General features: G+C 43.9%; 1 protein-coding gene and 1 pseudogene across 1 annotated transcript; both read right to left on the reverse strand.

The window, feature by feature from the left end:
• Positions 1–451: 451 nt before the first annotated feature.
• LOC149161238 (L-type lectin-domain containing receptor kinase IV.4-like) lies at positions 452–2340 on the reverse strand. Its single transcript, XM_089434814.1, has 2 exons — positions 2067–2340; positions 452–616 (listed from the first exon to the last, which is right to left on the reverse strand). Exons 1-2 carry the CDS (start codon positions 2310–2312, stop codon positions 452–454), a joined length of 411 nt encoding a protein of 136 aa, XP_089290940.1. The 5' UTR covers positions 2313–2340.
• Positions 2341–8575: 6235 nt separating this feature from the next.
• LOC149161239 (L-type lectin-domain containing receptor kinase IV.2 pseudogene) lies at positions 8576–9688 on the reverse strand (annotated as a pseudogene).
• Between the last annotated feature and the right edge of the window lie 11228 nt (positions 9689–20916).

A 20916-nucleotide genomic window follows, 5' to 3' on the forward strand; every position in this document is an offset into this window, starting at 1 on the left:
TATGAATTGAACATAAAAATTGTAAATTATTCTGCTCTTATCATATGAATTGAACATAAAAATTGTATTCCACCATGCAGACGCATTTGGAAAAAGGAAATAATAATATAAATTATGAATTCAATTGGAAAAGAGGAAATAATAATATGAATTATGAATTTTTACTCCTAATAAAGGATTTGGAAAAGAGGAAATACTAATATGAATTATGAATTTTTACTCCTAATAAAGGATTTGGAAAAGAGGAAATACTAATATGAATTATGAATTTTTACTCCTAATAAAGGGTTCACGGTTTAGGAATCCGCACATTATGAAATGCATGCACACATAATATATAATACATCAATTCATTTTTCATTTTTCATTTGGTAGGATTGAGAATTCTGCATGTTTACTTATTTGGTTCATTTGGACTTCTAAACTAGAATTGGACTTGTAGTTGAGAATTCTAAACTACAGAGGTCGAACCGAGCCATCCGTTTGATCGATTTCCGCTCTGAATTTCTTGAAGAAGCCTGTCCTCCGGATCAGGAGTGCCAGCACAGCTATTAATGCTAAACGAATCCATATGGACGTCAGGGACAGGAGCTTCACCTTCCAGTATTTGACACACCTGTTGTATACTCAACCTCCTGTCCTCCTCAGAAAACGTATAATGGTTAGGCAACGTCCCAGCAGAACGGCCATTAATCCTAAACGAATCCATATGGACATCAGGGAGAGGAGCAATGGTTAGGCAACGTCCCAGCAGAACGGCCATTAATCCTAAACGAATCCATATGGACGTCAGGGAGAGGAGCTTGGCAAGGGCTAACCAGCGATATATTGTGTATTAAATGCTGGGCCAGCTATGTATGTCAAACACGTCATGGAGGCGCATACATATCCATGGAACGGGACTCCGGCGACCACCTTCTGTTTCCGGTGACGAGCGCGGGACCCACCAACCGCGTTCCCCCGTCTCGAACTTGTTGTTGTCGACCTCCCCTCGCGCCAAAACGCGTTCGAAATCGGTCTATAGCGGCCTCTGCAACCCGGATTGACGCTGCACATTCCTGTTACATTCTATCGATTGAAATCTGGAACATGTTGCAGAAATTCAGCAGAAGTTGCAGCTCGAGAACATGTTGCAGGACCGGACTGAGGCTTCAAAGAGACATTCCGAAAAGATGTACCAACCAGAAATAATTTCTTTGAAATTTGAAATCTCATCTTGAAAAGGCATCTCAGAAAAGGGGCATCCTTGGAAGTACTAGAGATACGAGAACAGGAGACTGAAACTTTAATGAGTTAGCAGCTGAACATGCAGTTTTGGATGCCCAATTTTTTATTCCCCAAAGTTCAAATCTCTCTCCTGAAATTCATACTGGTCTATGTACTGCAGAAGGGAAGATTCAATATCTGTCTGCTATTATTGCAATAATAGCAGACAGATATTGAATCTTCCCTTCTGCAGTACATAGACCAGTATGAATTTCAGGAGAGAGATTTGAACTTTGGGGAATAAAAAATTGGGCATCCAAAACTGCATGTTCAGCTGCTAACTCATTAAAGTTTCAGTCTCCTGTTCTCGTATCTCTAGTACTTCCAAGGATGCCCCTTTTCTGAGATGCCTTTTCAAGATGAGATTTCAAATTTCAAAGAAATTATTTCTGGTTGGTACATCTTTTCGGAATGTCTCTTTGAAGCCTCAGTCCGGTCCTGCAACATGTTCTCGAGCTGCAACTTCTGCTGAATTTCTGCAACATGTTCCAGATTTCAATCGATAGAATGTAACAGGAATGTGCAGCGTCAATCCGGGTTGCAGAGGCCGCTATAGACCGATTCCGAACGCGTTTTGGCACGAGGGGAGGTTGACAACAGCAAGTTCGAGACGGGGGGCCGCGGTTGGTGGGTCCCGCGCTCGTCACCGGAAACAGAAGGTGGTCGCCGGAGTCCCGTTCCATGGATATGTATGCACCCCCATGACGTGTTTGACATACATAGCTGGTCCAGCGTTTAATACACAATATATGGCTGGTTAGCCCTTGCCGAGGAGCTTCACCTTCAAGTATTTGACACACCTGTCGTATCCCCGGCCTTAACGTCGGTTCTGTATTGGAGCACCATAATCCCACTTTCAACACCTTATCCATTTCGCTCTCCTCGTATTCATTTCCCAGCTTCGGATCTGCCGCTTCGATAAGACTCGCATGGCCGTACATCTCCCACACCCAGTCCACCAAAAACAGCCGTTCAACGCCCAAGCTTAGGTCCACGGCTTTCCTCCCGCACGCCACTTCCAACAAAAAAACACCAAAGCTGAACATATCCGAGCTCGGAGTGGCCTTTACCGTCTTTATGAGCTCCGACGCTATGTGTGACGCCTTGGCAACTTGGGCCGGGCGCGCACGACGATTGACACGGAGGTGGAATGGCTCGCGGGTGAACCAGGCGGGTAACCGTGCACGGTGACCGGGTGGATGGACAAACATAACATGATCGGGTGGCGAGCCGGGCAAGGGCGCGCCCACCCACCGGGGGGACGCACACGGAAGTCGGGTGGCAGGCGAGCTGGGCAGGAGCGCGCCCACCCGCCGGGCGAACGCACACGGACAGAAAGGTGAGCTGGGCAGAAGCGCGCCATGACAGTTGGGCGGCAAGCCGGGCAAAGGTGTGCCCACCGGGTGAACCAAACGCGTGAAGGTCGGGCGGCGAGCCGGGCAAAGGCGCGCCCGCCCGCCGGGCAGGCACACACAGAAGTAAGACGACGAGTTGGGCGAGGGAGCGCCCACCCGCCGGGCGAACTGACACGGGCACGAGCTGGGCGCGACGTGCGAAGGTAAACGACGAGCCGGTTGGAGAATCGGCGGGTCGACCCGAGGGCGACCCGCACCAAACGGGCGGGCGACCCAAGGGCGAACCCTGCCCAAGGCGCAAGTGACGAGATAAACGCGGGCGAGCAGATACGAGTTGGCAGGTGGACGCGGGTGAACGGACACGAGCTGACGAAGTAGAAACGGGCGAGCTGGGCGGAGGTCGGCACAAGGGCGCGGGCAGCAAGACAAAGGCACGAAAGTTAAGAAGTAAATGGACCGAAGTTTATAAGGTGTGGTCGGCCTTGCCTTAAAGCAAGGGCCGACCCACCCATCAAGAGAAATTCGGGGTTTCGTAGAATTAAAGCAAGGGCGTCGGCCAAAGTCATGGAAGCCCCTAGAGGATCGAGGGGAGACTATAAGAGGCGAGCTCATTGTGACGAAGAGGACACGAAGAAGTCTGAGCGTTCTCACTACACGCAAAGGACAGAGATAGGGATGCGCACTCTCTTGTAGTGCGAAGTCTTAAGGCGGAACGCAGGTTGGGTTGTCAAGGGAGGCCGAGCAGATTTGAACCGTGAGGACTGTTTAAGCCATCAGAGCAAACGTTCGAGCGTAGTAAACAGGGAGGCGGATCTTGGTGACAGCATCTTAGTTCGGGTGGCACGTTGATGTGCGCAGGTCGGGTGAGAGGTAGGACTCGGGCGAGTTACCTCGGGTGAAATCGGCGTGCAGAAGCGGACACCATAATACATAGCCGGGCGGCGAGTTGTGAGCTCGGGTGAGCCAACTCGGCCGCAGGTCAAACGCAACAGGCGGGCGGCCTGTTATATATTCAGAATAGCGAAGTGGAGGTTCGGGTGAAGTCTGCTGTGAGCAGAACTGTCGTAACCGGGTGGAGCTATTATGCAGAGGCCGAACTAGCGACGAGTTGGGCTCGGGTGAAGCCAACTCGGTTGTGGTTGCGGGCGCATCATCACATAGTGGTTAAGGGTTGAACGGACCGGCGAGTTAGTGGTTGGGTGAACCAACTCGGCCGCGTCGTGCAGCAGTAACCAGTCGTGCAGCAGTGAACGGTCGTGCAGCGGCGAACGGTCGTGCAGCGGTGAACGGTCGTGCAGCGGCAAACGGTCGTGCAGCGGCAAACGGTAGTGCAGCAGTAAACGGGCGTTTGCCCGAGTTACAGTTTGGAGAAACGACGGTCGGGGGTCTGCCCGACGTCCATTGTAATTTTGTCAAAGGGTGCGGCCAAGACTTTAGACCAGCGCACGGATTGTAATCTTTGTAAATTGGTTATAATACAAGTTTGGTTTGGCGAACTCTTGGGGAGTTGCCCCTCCCATAATTTGGTTGTGCGGATTTTTACTATTGTGGCATTGAGTTATGTTGAATGTTTATGTTCATGTTTAGCGAGGTTTAAATGCACGTGGTAATAATAATAAGTTAAGTTTATGTGTGAGGCGTAGTCCATGAACGTGCGGTCGGGAGATTGGGCGTTCGGTGGTGCCGCGCACCGCCCAATTAGAAAAAAAAAGATTGGGGGCGTGACAGGTGGTATCAGAGCTCGGTCAGCGAGCTGGTTCGAGATTTTAACTTAGACAGGGTTGTCTTGGTTAAAAGAAAAATTGAAGGTGAATCTGCATACAGGTGACTTGGAGAACGGTGGATGGTCGGGACAATGTCACGAAAGAAGATGGCTTCTGATTCTCACGCCGGGTCTAGTCACACAATGAAGGAACCTGCTAAGGATCCTCAGCAGGGGTTCATGGATAAGGTATTTTAAAGGATGGAGTCCTTAGAATCTGCCTGGAGCCAAGATGTAAGCTCGCTTGTTAAAGAGCGAGAGGCCATTCTGAAACTCAGGGAGGAATTGGTGGAACTCCGCGCACAGAATGAAGAACTCAAAAGGCAGTATGAGTTCACGGAGTTTATGTGCACTCAGCTGGAAGGAAGAGTTAAGGAAGTTGAAGAATCTAGAGACCAGGGTCTTGCAGAAATCACTAACTTGAAGGGAACTCTTGACAAGGTATGTAAGAGCCTCGAACAAGCTAATGATGAAATTGCCATTATTAAAAGAGCCATGAAGCATAACTCGGGTGGAGGAGTGCCTCATGTAAAGGCCAAGGAACCAGAATCCTATGACGGGACAAGGAGTGCAAAGACACTCGGGAACTTTTTATGGGACATGGAGCAGTACCTAGAACGGTTGGGTCTACCCGAGGGTGAGACTCAAGTCAAAGTAGCCGCTCAGTTTCTAACAAACGATGCCAAGATGTGGTGGCGCAGGAGGGTGGACCAAATCATCAATGGCAGTGCTGAAGAGGTCACTTCTTGGAATGACATGAAGAAGGCCTTGCAGACCCACTTCAGTCCACAAGACGAAACATGGGAAGCAAGGACAAAGATCAAGTTTATCAAACAAACCGGGAGTTTGCAGACATATCAACGGGAGTTCTCAAGTGCAGCTCTAGAACTTCCCGACATGGCCGAGAAGGACAAGGTGTTCAACTTTATTATTGGATTGAAGCCTTGGGCCCGCAATGAAGTAAAAAGGCAGAAGATCAGGACGCTTGAAGAAGCCTTTGCAGCAGTTGACAAACTGGTGGACCATTTTGATGAAACTTCTAATGAGAAAAAGAAGTTTGAAAAACCAAGAGAGAAGAAGAAAGAAGAATCTCCAAAGTTAGAAGATGGCGCAAAATTCAAAAAGCCTTTGAAGTGTTGGCTATGTGAAGGGCCGCACACGGTAAAGAATTGCCCATCTAAACCGAAGGTAGCCGCGGTGGCGCAACCTGTCGAGGAGGATGAACATGCTTCAGTAGGAATGATGCAGATCCTTGGAGCAGCAGCTACTACGGAAGTAGCCTCTAGAAGGGATCCTGAAAGAAATCAGCTGGAATATGTTCAGATGAAGATAGGTGGGACCGATGTTCTCACGATGGTCGATAGTGGAGCTTCACACAACTTCATGAGTGAAGACACGGCAAGGAGACTTGGGCTGAAGTTTGTACCTACCAAGGCACAAATGAAGACAGTAAACTCTCCCCCGACAGCAATCCTTGGGACGGCCGAAAAGATAGATGTCACACTTGGTGAATGGACCGGGAAGGTGGACTTCACCGTGGTGAGGATCGATGACTATGAAGCGGTCTTAGGGATGGAGTTTATGAAACAGTTTGAAGCCATGGTTGTGCCTCACTTGAGGAAGCTTTTCATTTACGACGGAAGGGAGGATGTCCCCATTGGTGTTCCAACCATTGGGGTGGACAAGACTAGTCGGAAATTGGGAGGCATGCAGGTGGAGGACCAGACAAAGGTGGATAAGAGGTTGACTACATTAGAAGCAAAATTTGAGGAACAAACAGTGGTCATACGCACACTTTCAGATAGCATCTCAGAGCTTTCGAGAAGACTAGAGATAGTGGAAGATGAAGATGATGATGATGAACTGTATGTAAGGACGGGTAACCAGAGGGAAGACCGGGAAGCATACCTCCAGAGAATGGAAATTGAGGACCCTGACAGATGGATCGAGTTGATCAACCAAGGAGAGCCTTCAAGCTCTCCCCGAACATCTTCTTGAAGAACGAAAGGGAGGTGGGCTCATTGTTGGCTGTTCAAGGCAATGAGCCCTCACTTGAAGATTGAGCAGGAGTAAGATCGTGCAGCAGGAAATGGGGAGGGTTCCCATAGATCTGGGCATGAGACAGAATGACATAGTGGAAGCGGACTCTGTGCAGGTTGATGAGCACCTTACAGGAGGAAGCCTACACCGTGGTGAACAAAACTTGGCAGCGGATGAGTTGTCGGGTCGACAACGTCTTCGGGTGGAGGAGAGTGTGACGCCCTGGCAACTTGGGCCGGGCGCGCACGACGGTTGACACGGAGGTGGAATGGCTCGCGGGTGAACCGGGCGGGTAACCGTGCACGGTGACCGGGCGGATAGGCAAACATAACATGATCGGGTGGCGAGCCGGGCGAGGGCGCGCCCACCCATCGGGCGGACGCACACGGGAGTCGGGTGGCAGGCGAGCTGGGCAGGAGCGCGCCCACCCGCCGGGCGAACGCACACGGACAGAAAGGCGAGCTGGGCAGAAGCGCGCCATGACAGTTGGGCGGCAAGCCGGGCGAAGGCGCGCCCACCGGGTGAACAAACGCGTGAAGGTCGGGCGGCGAGCCGGGCAAAGGCGCGCCAGCCCGCCGGGGAGGCACACACAGAAGTAAGACGACGAGTTGGGCGAGGGAGCGCCCACCCGCCGAGCGAACTGACACGGGCACGAGCTGGGCGCGACGTGCAAAGGTAAACGACGGGCCGGTTGGAGAATTGGCGGGTCGACCCGAGGGCGACCCGCACCAAATGGGCGGGCGACCCAAGGGTGAACCCTGCCCAAGGCGCAAGTGACGAGATAAACGCGGGCGAGCAAATGCGAGTTGGCAGGTGGACGCGGGTGAACGGACATGAGCTAACGAAGTAGAAACGGGCGAGCTGGGCGGAGGTCGGCACAAGGGCGCGGGCAGCAAGACAAAAGGCACGAAAGTTAAGAAGTAAATGGACCGAAGTTTATAAGGCGTGGTCGGCCTTGCCTTAAAGCAAGGGCCGACCCGCCCATCAAGAGAATTCGGGGTTTCGTAAAATTAAAGCAAGGGCGTCGGCCAAAGTTATGGAAGCCCCTAGAGGAGCAAGGGGAGACTATAAGAGGCGAGCTCATTGTGACGAAGAGGACAAGAAGAAGTCTGAGCGTTCTCACTACACGCAAAAGACAGAGATAGATATGCGCACTCTCTTGTAGTGCGAAGTCTTAAGGCGGAACGCAGGTTGGGTTGTCAAGGGAGGCCGAGCAGATTTGAACCGTGAGGACTGTTTAAGCCATCAGAGAAAACGTTCGAGCGTAGTAAACAGGGAGGCGGATCTTGGTGACAGCATCTTGGTTCGGGTGGCACGTTGATGTGCGCAGGTCGGGTGAGAGGTAGGACTCGGGCGAGTTACCTCAGGTGAAATCGGCGTGCAGAGGCGGACACCATAATACATAGCCGGGCGGCGAGTTGTGAGCTCGGGTGAGCCAACTCGGCCGCAGGTCAAACGCAACAGGCGGGCGGCCTGTCATATATTCAGGATAGCGAAACGGAGGTTCGGGTGAAGTCTGCCGTGAGCAGAACTGTCGTAACCGGGTGGAGCTATCGTGCAGAGGCCGAACCAGCGACGAGTTGGGCTCGGGTGAAGCCAACTCGGTTGTGGTTGCGGGCGCATCATTACATAGTGGTTAAGGGTTGAACGGACCGGCGAGTTAGTGGTTGGGCGAACCAACTCGGCCGCGTCGTGCAGCAGTAACCAGTCGTGCAGCAGTGAATGGTCGTGCAGCGGTGAACGGTCGTGCAGCGGCAAACGGTAGTGCAGCGGCAAACGGCAGTGCAGCAGTAAACGGGCGTTTGCCCGAGTTACAGTTTGGAGAAACGACGGTCGGGGGTCTGCCCGACGTCCATTGTAATTTTGTCAAAGGGTGCGGCCGAGACTTTAGACCGGCGCACGGATTGTAATCTTTGTAAATTGGTTATAATACAAGTTTGGTTGGGCGAACTCTTGGGGAGTTGCCCCTCCCATAATTTGGTTGTGCGGATTTTTACTATTGTGGCATTGAGTTATGTTGAATGTTTATGTTCATGTTTAACGAGGTTTAAATGCACGTGGTAATAATAATAAGTTAAGTTTATGTGTGAGGCGTAGTCCATGAACGTGCGGTCGGGAGATTGGGCGTTCGGTGGTGCCGTGCACCGCCCAATTAAAAAAAAAAAGATTGGGGGCGTGACACTATGTACCCCACCGTTCCCACCAATTGAGTTGTTCCAGGGTTCTCGCTGTGTTCATACAGCCGGGCGAGCCCGAAGTCCCCCAGCCTCCCGTTCAGCTCCGAATCCAGCAGCACGTTACTCGACTTGATGTCTCTGTGGATGACCTTCTTTTGCCAACCTTCGTGTAGATATGCCAGGCCCGCCGCAACGCCCTTCAAGATAGCGTATCGCCGCGGCCATGACAAGATGGTCATCGAGTTGCCGAATAGGAGTTTATCGAGGCTGCGGTTTGGCATGTAGTCATAAACGATGAATAGCTGCTTCTGCTTCCTGCACCACCCGAGGAGAGGAACCAGGTTCCTATGCTGCAGGCGCCCCATCGTCGAGATCTCTGCGACGAAACCCTTCATTCCCTCGTTTAACTCCTTCGTTATACATTTCACCGCCACTTCCAGGCCGCTTCCCGGGAGAACGCCCCTGTAAACTCTGCTGAAACCCCCCGCGCCCAAAATGTTTTCATCCCAGAATCCGTTTGTGGCGGTGTCGAGCTCCTTGTAACTGAATCTATGTGGCCAGAACTCATGCTCCCATTCTTCTATTATTTCTCTGTTCTTGTATTTTATGAAAAACACAGCCGCAACTATCAGCAAGAAGAGAACCAGAGCGGCCACTGTAACGCCGGTTATCCATCCCCGACTGGGACGCTTGGAATACATTTTAGCAAACGAAGGGAGACGCAAGATATCTAGGGGGTGCGCCATGCCTTCCGTGTTAAAGCTCCACGCGAGAATAAAATGGTCCTCGGCCAAAGTCCCAGTAGCCGCTGAAAAGCCAACGAACATCTTCTCTTGCAGAACGCTCTGCAGATCGATTTTCTGAGATATAAGCGGCGTCTGCGGTCTGGGCAAGCCGGCCAACGTTATGGTAACGTTGATCTGGCTTTGCAAATGGTTGTAATCGATCCAGGCCTGTATGTTGCGTCCGCTCTCGAGGCTGATTCTATGGAACTTCTGCGCGCCATTCCAATAGCCGGCAGTTTCGGTCTGCACTGAGATGAGGCTGTTAATGTTCACCCCCACGTGGTTGTCGTTGCGGTCATCCATATCCACACTTTGGACCGTATCGAACTCCACTGCGAGTAAGTGATTGTATTGTTGCCCGTTGCTAGTAATGTTGAGCAACCCCAGATACTCGGATGACAGACCGCTGCTAACAGTTGCGCGGGGCGTGATGACAAAGGTCAATCTGTTGAAATCTAATTTCAACGCTACCGTACGCTATCAACCAAAACCGCCTGCAAAACCACAAAACTGCCCAGAAACATATCGCACCGCTTTTCCGGAAAAGCAGTTTCTGTATTCGTTGCTCCGATGCGTTTTGGTGCAGGCACGTGGCTCTCGCCTCACGTAGGCAACTTTGACCCATCGGGAGGTAAAGCTCAGCAACAAGCTGCCTTCCGATATCAACCTTCGCCGTCCGATCTGGTTGCGTGTTCTCCACCGTCGATCTCCGAAGTTGCAGCCCGTCCACGTCAAGTCAGAATTTTTGCGTGGAGTGAGGACAAAGCTTGGTTGACTGCCGTCCTGTCTGCGATGGAAGAATTAATGGTCTTTAATGGTTGGTCGTAAGTTTTGGTGAGGCCCGTTTTAAATGGTTATGGGCACGTTAATGATTTTTATATATGCACGGTGGTATGGGCACACATATCATATGTGTTATGTTTTTAAAAGAAACGTTGACCATATGTGTTAAAGAAAACCCACGGTAGTTGAAGGTATTGAATTAAGTTTTTAATATGATGAGCCAAATACATATATGCTCATGGGTTGTAATATGCGTATCATTATTAATTTTTGTAATATGAGAGATTGTGGCAGCGTTAGAGTAGTTGCTGTGTGAGTTGTTTTTTTTTGTGATGCTCATTGAGGCTGTGTATGCGCAAGAGAGAGAAAGGGAAAAGAATGTAATGGAGTAGTGGCTGCGCAGAGCTCCAACAAGTTTTGTGTGGTATTGTATTGAATGCACAGCAGTGCATAAATGAAAAATGAGGGGAGCAGATTTTATTAATGAATTGGATTTGCATTGAGATGCAAAAAGAAAAGAACGCATAAGTTTTTATGTAATGTGAAAATCCAGGAATGTAAAAAAGGATTTCACTCAGATGTAAATGTAAAAATATTTTACAGCAGTATGTGTAAAATGTTTTTCACAGTAGTAATGTAAAAATGGGTTTTACAGCAGTAAACCCAGCACAGTGAACTCTCAGGTGGAGAGAAAAGACAGAGTTTTTGTTTTTGCTGAATGCAAGTTTTTGGTAGATCCCTCTGAGTGAAAGAGGATGAATGTGTATCAATGTTTTGTTTTAATGAATTGAAATGATTTTATGACTGTGTAATACTTTGTTCTGAGTTATTCTTTTTGAAAGAGGTTCTCTGCAAATGATTCTGGAACAGTGGAAACAGAGCATTGCCTCTGTGGTATTTGCTTGAATGGTTTTTGGTATTTTCCCATTAAAAAATATCCAACAGTGGTATCGGAGCTAGTCCAGGCTCCTTGATGGTGACAGAGCTAGTTCAGGCTCTTTAAAAGTGTCAAGGAAGCTGAAGGAAAGATTCTTGTTGCAGCAGAGAAAGCTTCTCCAGCAGTGTGAAGTTTCAGCCAAAGGGATTCAGGTATTTCTCAAGTTTTTGAGTTATTGTTGAAGGAACAGTCAGTTGTTTTAAAAAAAAACACAGTCAAGTAATTTGGAGTATAGTTAAGAATGGCAAGGTCAAAGAAGAAAGCCTCCAAGCCTGTTAAAAATGTGTCCTCCCCCTCTACTAAATCAGAAGGAAATCCATTAGAATACATTCTATTTGAAGTTCCAAAGTTTGATGGAAACTTTGAGGTATGGGAAATAAAGATGAGGGCTTTCCTAATGTTTGAAGGGATTGAAGTCTGGGAGTCAGTGATTGATGACAGCAAGATGGATAAAGAATCCATGGAATATGATGCACAGGCAGCAAAGACTATCTTGGATGGTCTCCCTGATTCAGTGAAGAGGAATCTAGGAAAATACACATCAGCAAAGGATATATGGGACAGACTGCATGATCTTCATGCAAAGGGAGCACTGACCATGACAATGAGTCAAGAAGAAAGTTATGAACCCATCATAGAAGCTGAGAATGAGAAGCTTGACCTCATCAAGCTTCAAGTAAAAGAAAGGGATGAAGAGCTTGCCAAGCTCAAGAAGGAGCTTGATCAATGCAAGAGGAAACAGCATGAAGAAGTCATATCAATGACAAATCAGCTGAATAGTGCAAAGAAGCAGGCAGATGCCTTGACAAGTCAACTTGAACAAAGGCACATGAGAGTGAATAAGCTTGTAGAAGAGATTGGACAGTACAAGGTAGAGGTCTCCTCTCTTAAGTCCGAACTACAAGAAGCCAAGAAGCAGGCACAAGGAGCTGAAAAGAAAATGAAGAGCAGTCAAGCAAAAGATGAAGAAATCTCCAAAATGAAGACAGAGATTATCTCCTTCAAAGTAGTAGCAGCTGAAGCTACTCGTAGCAAGGAAGAAATTGAGGGACAACTAGCAAAGAAAAATAATGAATGTGAAAAATTAGAAGAAGAGATTGTCCTCCTCAGGAAGAAGGTTGAAGGGATGAACAAGATGATGAAGAGCTCTCAAGCTTTGGATGACATGCTCAGCTATCAAAGATCTCCATTTGATAAATCAGGACTTGGGTATGTAGGCGAACCCTCAAACAAGGATGAGGATGCTTTAAGCAAAGGAGATGTGAAGAAGCCAGAAAGAAGGTATGATGCTCCTAGTTCCAGCAAAGGCAAGGAGAAAAATGAAGGCAGCAATAGAAGGAATCCTGCTCCAAGAAGAGAACCAGCTTCAAGAAGAAATGTAGCTGATGTCAAAGAGGCAAGAGGCAATGGTGATCATCAAAGGATCTCAAGGCAGCAAGGCTTCAGAAGTGCATCAAGAAAACCTCCATCTCCCAGGTACCAAAGTTCATTTTATGGTTATTGTTATGCTTGCTCAAACTTTGGTCATATGGCAAAAGACTGTAGAGCATTTCATAAAGATAAATGTTGTGGTCTCCGAAAACCTCCAAGAGACAATTTTAGAAGAAATCATGAAATGTCATTCATGAAAAATGTTGAATGTTTTAAATGTCATAACATTGGGCATATGGCACGTGACTGTAACTTGACATGGGCTCTTACACAAGCTAGACCCATGCAAAAGAAGAAAGTTACACAAGTATGGAGAAGAAAAGAAATACAGTGTGAAAGCCCCTTAAGCAACGCAGCTGATCTAAATTTGTTTTGACAAGAGTCTGCCAAAAGAAGACAAGCATACATTAAAGGGGAGCTTGTAATTTTTGTTTGCTGAACTGTATTAACAGTGATTTGTTGATGGAGGATGTATTGCAGCGCAGCAGTTGCAAATGAAATCTTTGTTAATCCCTCTAAAAGGTAATATGCAGCAGTGATGAAATCATCAATGTTTTTGCTTTGTGTTTATGCAATATGCACAGAAATGCATAAAGAAGAAAAGATGGCAGCGCTGAAATGTAAAGAGCAGCAGCGAGATAAGAGAAAAATGCAAAGCATGGAGACCCTCACAGCAGTGGGAAGATAGAACATAAGACAGCATTTTGGAAAATTTTTTTGAGCACATGGATTAGAATGAACAGCAGTTTTGAATTTTTGCATGGCAATGGAAGGTAGTTTCCTTCTATGTAATGTGAGAGAATATACTCACAGCAGAATGAGTGTAATGCACAGCAGATGAAATGTTTTGTATTGGGAATGAAAATGCAAAGCAATGAGAAGAAAATGAGAAGAAAATGAGAAGAAGGCAAAACGCAGCAGAGCGTAAATGCCTAGTGGCTGAGAATGCAATGAAATTTTTGTTACACAGCAGTAAAAAAAAATGTAATGTTTTTTTTGTATGCAATGCAACATGCAAAGAAATGCATAAAGAAAAACATGGACAACAGATTTTTAATGCACATGGGTGAATGATAATGTGTGGCAGCAGAAAGCCAAAGGAATTGCACAGCAGTGCATTATGAAAATAAAAAAAAAATGAAGATGAAGATTGTGTGAAGCAATGTAAAAAAAAGAAAAGGCAGCAGCCCGTGTTAATTTTTTTGTGTGGAGAATGAAATGCCAAGAGTATGGGCACAGCAGTATGATGAAACAAAAGGCAGCGACAGTGAAAATTGCAGAGGCAATGCAGCAGCAAGAAGTTATGGACAGCAGCATGATGGCAAGAAGGAGAAGCACACAGCAATGCAAATAAAAAAAAATGCAGCAGCAAGAAGTTTTGAACAGCAGCACATGCAAAAGAAATTTTCCTTACAGCAGTAAAGGTAAATGTAATGAATTTGTTGTTCATTTGAATTGAAATGCAACAGCAGTGAGTGTGTTGGTTGCATCTGAAATGCAAGTGAGACACAGCAGAAGTATGATTGTAATGAGTGAAGGGGAGCACGCAGCAGCGTGAAGAAAAGTTTTCCCATTGTGAAGAAGGGAAGCACGCATAAGTGCGCAAGTAAAGAATTCTCACACAACAGTGTGAATGTGAGAAAGGGAAGGCACAGCAATGCAGAGTTTGCAAAGAAATGTAAGTGAAGCGCAGCAACACAACAGCAAGTGTAGACACAGCAGTGTGGAGTAGACGCAGTAAAGAAGATGGCACAACAGTGCAGCAGAGAATATGCAGCAGCATAAAAGAACAATGTAATGAGTTTGCACACACAGCAGTGCAATGATTGTTTGTTTTTGAAACTGCATGTAAAGCAGTGTCTGTTTGTAATCCCTCTGTTAACGAGGAAGGTGCTTTTCAGCACATTGTCATTAGTGAATCCCTCTATCAAGAGGATGATGCTTTTCAGCATAGTCATTGGTGAATCCCTCTGTTCAGAGGAAGATGCTCTCTAGCATAGTTTGGTGAATCCCTCTGTCATGAGGAAGGTGCTCTTAAGCACAGTTTCAGGTGAATCCCTCTATTAAGAGGAAGACAACTTTGTTTGTTTATGAACTGCAGCAGAAGCAGTTAGTGAATCCCTCCATGTGAGGAAGTGCTTGGGTAAGATTGAAAGCCCAGCAGTTGAAATTAAAGGGGAGTGTTGAAATCTAATTTCAACGCTGCCGTACGCTATCAACCAAAACCGCCTGCAAAACCACAAAACTGCCCAGAAACATATCGCACCGCTTTTCCGGAAAAGCAGTTTCTGTATTCGTTGCTCCGATGCGTTTTGGTGCAGGCACGTGGCTCTCGCCTGACGTAGGCAACTTTGACCCATCGGGAGGTAAAGCTCAGCAACAAGCTGCCTTCCGATATCAACCTTCGCCGTCCGATCTGGTTGCGTGTTCTCCACCGTCGATCTCCGAAGTTGCAGCCCGTCCACGTCAAGTCAGAATTTTTGCGTGGAGTGAGGACAAAGCTTGGTTGACTGCCGTCCTGTCTGCGATGGAAGAATTAATGGTCTTTAATGGTTGGTCGTGTAAGTTTTGGTGAGGCCCGTTTTAAATGGTTATGGGCACGTTAATGATTTTTATATATGCACGGTGGTATGGGCACACATATCATATGTGTTATGTTTTTAAAAGAAACGTTGACCATATGTGTTAAAGAAAACCCACGGTAGTTGAAGGTATTGAATTAAGTTTTTAATATGATGAGCCAAATACATATATGCTCATGGGTTGTAATATGCGTATCATTATTAATTTTTGTAATATGAGAGATTGTGGCAGCGTTAGAGTAGTTGCTGTGTGAGTTGTTTTTTTTTGTGATGCTCATTGAGGCTGTGTATGCGCAAGAGAGAGCAAGGCAAAAGAATGTAATGGAGTAGTGGCTGCGCAGAGCTCCAGCAAGTTTTGTGTGGTATTGTATTGAATGCACAGCAGTGCATAAATGAAAAATGAGGGGAGCAGATTTTATTAATGAATTGGATTTGCATTGAGATGCAAAAAGAAAAGAACGCATAAGTTTTTATGTAATGTGAAAATCCAGGAATGTAAAAAAGGATTTCACTCAGATGTAAATGTAAAAATATTTTACAGCAGTATGTGTAAAATGTTTTTCACAGTAGTAATGTAAAAATGGGTTTTACAGCAGTAAACCCAGCACAGTGAACTCTCAGGTGGAGAGAAAAGACAGAGTTTTTGTTTTTGCTGAATGCAAGTTTTTGGTAGATCCCTCTGAGTGAAAGAGGATGAATGTGTATCAGTGTTTTGTTTTAATGAATTGAAATGATTTTATGACTGTGTAATACTCTGTTCTGAGTTATTCTTTTTGAAAGAGGTTCTCTGCAAATGATTCTGGAACAGTGGAAACAGAGCATTGCCTCTGTGGTATTTGCTTGAATGGTTTTTGGTATTTTCCCATTAAAAAATATCCAACACAATCCGTGCCCCCTTCGACAGAGGGGTGTTGCACGATGCAGAAAACGAAGGCAGTGCTGAAGGAGGAAAGCGTGTCGTTGCGTTTCATCGACACCGGAGTTGAATACAACGCCCTGTCGAGCACCCAGCGTGTTTGATCTGTGAGGGCTAAAACAGATTGAGAGGGGATAAGTGAAGCACCTGCCTCCAAAATCAAGTTGCTTCCATTGAATCCGTCGAAGACAAAATTTGTAGGCAAAACTGGTATGACAAGGAAGAAGAAGGCTATAAGAGTAAGGCTGCTCACACAGCATGTCGGAAAAACAGGAGAGACTATAACTCTCGCCATTTTCTGTGTTCTTTACATATATTATGAGCTCGCCATATTTTTATATATACACTTTGGACACAATCAACACACAACGATATCAACAACGCAGGGAGAAAGTCGACCACACAATCTCTTTTATCAGTTCCGTCAAGGCAGGGACACGCTCGCCATGTTATTCAAGCAGCCTGCGATAAGCAAAAGTCCCTCCCCACGTTTTTGAAAATAATCCCCGCATACTAACTTTCTAGAACCACAACATTGCGAATTCCGGAGACACCCTTGACAAGGGCGAGTTTAATTATTTGACCTAGACGAATTTTAATTATCTGACCTTGCTCATTTTCGTGGGATACTGGATACATTGGAAACAGTCAACCACACAATGATATAAGCAATCGGGAAAGGAAAGTCGGCCAAAACTCATTTTCCTGCAGAAAGGCACCTCATTATAATCAGATTTAATTGAAATAATGTCCAAGAGTAAGTTTGGTTTCATCCTATAATGATGAAAATAGCTTAATATCTTTCATTTATACCTATAAAAATTAAAATTAAAATTAAAACAAATAATAATCTACACATATTTAATAAAAGAAAATACTTTTTAACATACTAACACACATTTAATAAAAAAAAAATTGATTTTTTACATAATAACAAACTAAAAGAAAAATCATTTTACGAAAATAAAAATCCCGACAAGATAACATTGTACAGCTTTATGGATACATGCATAGAGTCAATGTAGTCACTAACACAGTGAGTTTGATGTGTAGGGTCTGAGATTGAAAGCCTTAATCAGACAGGGACAGCACGTAGAAAATGGAGGTAGTGATGAGGGAGGAATGTCATTGCTTTTCATCCGTACAAAAATCAAATACAACTCTTGACCAAGATTAAAACAAGTGTGAGTCGTGAGGGCGAAAATGGGAAGAGGGTAAGTGAAGCACGCGACCACAAGTTCGACTTAGTTCCATTGAATCTACAGAAGACAAAAGTGGTAGGAAAAGTCCGTTTGATAAGGAGAAGAAGCCTATGATTGTGAGGCTGCAGATGCATGGTCTTGGAAGAAAAACAAAAATGGTAGGCATAATCCGATATGATAAGGTTGAAGCATGGAATAATTGTGAGGTCACATATGCATGGTATAATTGTGAGGTTACAGATGCATGGTCATAGAAGACAAACCAGAGACACAATTTATATACATATATATGTTTTTAATTTTAATTTTTTTTTGCAATTGCCCCAAAAAGCCAGAGAAGTGGGCTATAAATTTTAAAAAAGGAAAAATCTGTATTTTAATTTTCATAATCTAGTAAATAATAATAATTAAGAAATAACAATTGATATATTAAATTTAAGTTTTTTTAGTATTTTTTTTAATTTTTATAGACTGTATTTTTGGTTTTAAATCTCTTCCCAATATTAGGATATAGCATATTAATGTTGAATTGAAGATGTTATCTTTTGACAATGTTTATTTACAACATCAAGTTGCCAAAAGATTTAATAAAGTTACTTGTGACCTGTATATATAAAAACAATAACTTCATATGTCCATTTTAGCTACTTTCACCACCATATCAAAATCTAGATAAATCCTATTGCAAAGATAAGACTCATACCAAACTTCATACCAAACTCGCTATGTAAAAGATTTGCATATATAATGAATAACATGAAAATATATAAAATGGATTTTATTCATATTTGTTTTGGGAAACTTTTTCTAAAACATTAAAATAGAATATTTATTAATTTATTCTCTTTAATCATTTAATGATTATATAAATTTGATTTTTTATTAAATTTTTGACTCTCTTATTTATATATATATAAACCGTTAATGTGAAATATAACTATATATATTCCCTTATATACATGTCTGATAAACAAACAAGTAATTAACAAGGATATATTGATCCATATCAATGTTTATGAAAAGCCTTTACTATTGGATTATTTCCATTAATTTCTAGATTAACTGATACCACTACACTTCAAGTCAATTACTAGAAGCATTTCTATACTAATAAATTATCTTATCCTTCTCCATATTGGACCCACAATCATAGCGAGTATGGGGTAGATCTCACGTAAACAAGTAAATGTAAACGTAATGTTTAACATTTAATATTTGAAAAATCAATCTAATTATTATTATGTATAAACACAATATAAATTTAAATATAAAGAAGTTTAGGAACACTAAAAAAAGAAATATTTAAAATATAAAGAGGTTTAGGAACACTAAAAAAAAGATATATTTAAAATATAAAAAGGTTTAGGAACACTAAAAAAAAGGTATGGCAAATAAATAAAGATATATATATATATATATTAACTTTTATATTTACTCCAGGGGTATGGTAAATAAGTAAAAATATAAATAAACTAGAGATATGGTAAATAAATCAGACCTCTTCTTATATTACTCCATAAAAAAAGGTTTTATTTAGGTGAAGCCTATGGGCCAGATACCATAGGTCAAATACCATATTTATAAAGAGGTATGGTAAATAAATAAAAATATATCAAATAGGATTAGAAATCAACATCTAATTATATACCAAACGTGTGGACCAATGCCATGGGCCAGATTGTTATTAATACCATGCAAAAAATATTATTAACCCTAATATTAATATTAAAAGATTAAAATTATTACTATTATTAAATCTAATATTCATATATATATATATATATATATATATATATATATATATATATATATATATATATTAACTTTAGATATATATAGGATGGAAGAACAAAGACATAGAGTGATACAGGTGGAGAGATAGGGGGAGTGGCAAGGGAGAGATGAAGATAAAATGAAGGAGAGTGGAGAGGAGGAATTAAGAGAGAGAGAGAGAGAGAGAGAGAGGGGTAGAGAAGGGTAAGAGAGGGAGAAGGAGTGTTTCCAGGAAAACTAATGTCTTTTCGATCTGCTAGCCCTCTAGGATTGGCAGCTATCCTAGAAACAAACAATCAAAGCAATTTGGGATTTCCTCTATGTATGATAGATAAGAAAGAGGCAAGGGAACCAACCTAGATCTTTTTCTTGACTCCTTGCTTAATATCTCCCCCCCTCGACAGAGCTTGCAACTCCTCTCCTACTTATCCCACTTAGAGAATACCTGTAGAGACAAAGTAACAAAACACCATCAAAGCACCTTGATCTATTATATCATAAGCATTTCAGAATGAAAAATACAATGAACATACAATGGCATTCACAAATAACAACATTCACAAATACACGATTGTATGGAGGAAAACTCAAAGAACTTTATTAAAATAGAAGGGAGAATTACAACCCAGTTGTCTAATCCAGCATCATCCTCCCAGCATCAAAGCCCTCTTCACCTCATGAAAAGCAAGATCACATAAACAATACAATGCCCTTTCTCCACCTCAAACTATCAGCACTTCCTTACAAATTACAAAATTCCAGCCTCAAGATCTCTCAAATGAGGGATCTATTTATAGATGTGTGTAAGGGTGTGAGTCATCTCTGGGTTTTTGATTAGTGTCATTCCACTTGTTGTTTTTGGTTCCACTTAGAGATTTCTTGGTTCTCTTACTCATCCCTGGGCGAATTTAGAGGGGCAAGTGTCATAAGAGAAGTTTCTAGAAGATTCCATGAGAATCCACTTAGCAAACTGTGTCGGACATTTCTCCAACCTCGCTCATCCCACTCTATAGAAGGCCTCTTCAGTATGCATCACACCTGGCTAGTGTAGGGGTCAGTATGCATTGCACCCTGACAGTGGAGCAGTCAGTATGGTCCTGTTTTGGCCAGTTCTGGATGGTTTTTCAGGTGGAACTTTTGGGGAATGATGTAATCAGTTGACCATGATCCTTTAGGTTATGAAATAACAATTTTAGGGTTTAAAGAGCCCTAGTTTATCGACATATAAGATTGGGGTTGAAATGCCCAAATATGTCTATAATAGTTGCCCCCCTAAAGCATGAAGTCGTAAATATTTTGATGTCGGGTGAAATGATTTATCATGAGGATCCGAGGTTTTCAAAACTGGAAGGTGACCTATATAAGATACAACACAATACATCATCATCATAATATAATCTTCATGATCTAGTTGAGGTGAGAATTCCCATGCTCAACTTTATAAATTCATTTACATGTACATAGGATAGATAATCATCTACAATTGCAGACTAGTGATTCTTTAGAGTCATCATCCCTGGCTCGGATGACTATCTGTGCAGCTTCTATGTACATTTGATGCCTTTATGTCCCTGAATATATCGCAGCCCAGATGGATAAAACTAGATACGGGGTCTTCAAACTCGTTCAATCTTTCCCTGATGTACAAGTCGATCCATGTGAAGAGAGGTTTTGAAATCGAACACGGAAAGACATCACCTGATTACCAGCCAATAATGTAAGTTGTTAACAGACGCGAGAGGAATCACCAATAATGATAATGACCCTCAAGGTACTATAGTACAATTCACGTGGTGTGAATATATGATCTGATGTCGAACACCATGCAAAATCATTCGGTCGAAGGCCATTGATGTCACCCTGTCACTGGAAATGAGAAACTTACCATTGAAGCATGCATGTTTCAA

Source organism: Pinus tabuliformis, chromosome 5_2, assembly GCF_031772625.1.
Source record: "Pinus tabuliformis cultivar Carrire ecotype Pingquan chromosome 5_2, CPIR1, whole genome shotgun sequence".
Lineage (NCBI taxonomy): Eukaryota > Viridiplantae > Streptophyta > Pinopsida > Pinales > Pinaceae > Pinus > Pinus tabuliformis.

What these genes read in the sequence shown, in the direction of transcription:
- LOC149161238 (XM_089434814.1), bottom strand. Translation starts at nt 2,312, where the DNA reads ATGTTCAGCTTTGGTGTTTTTTTGTTGGAAGTGGCGTGCGGGAGGAAA. An exon ending in TAAGGCCGGGGATACGACAG is followed by an intron (nt 617 to 2,066) that starts GTGTGTCAAATA and finishes AGTATACAACAG; the next exon opens with GTGTGTCAAATACTGGAAGG.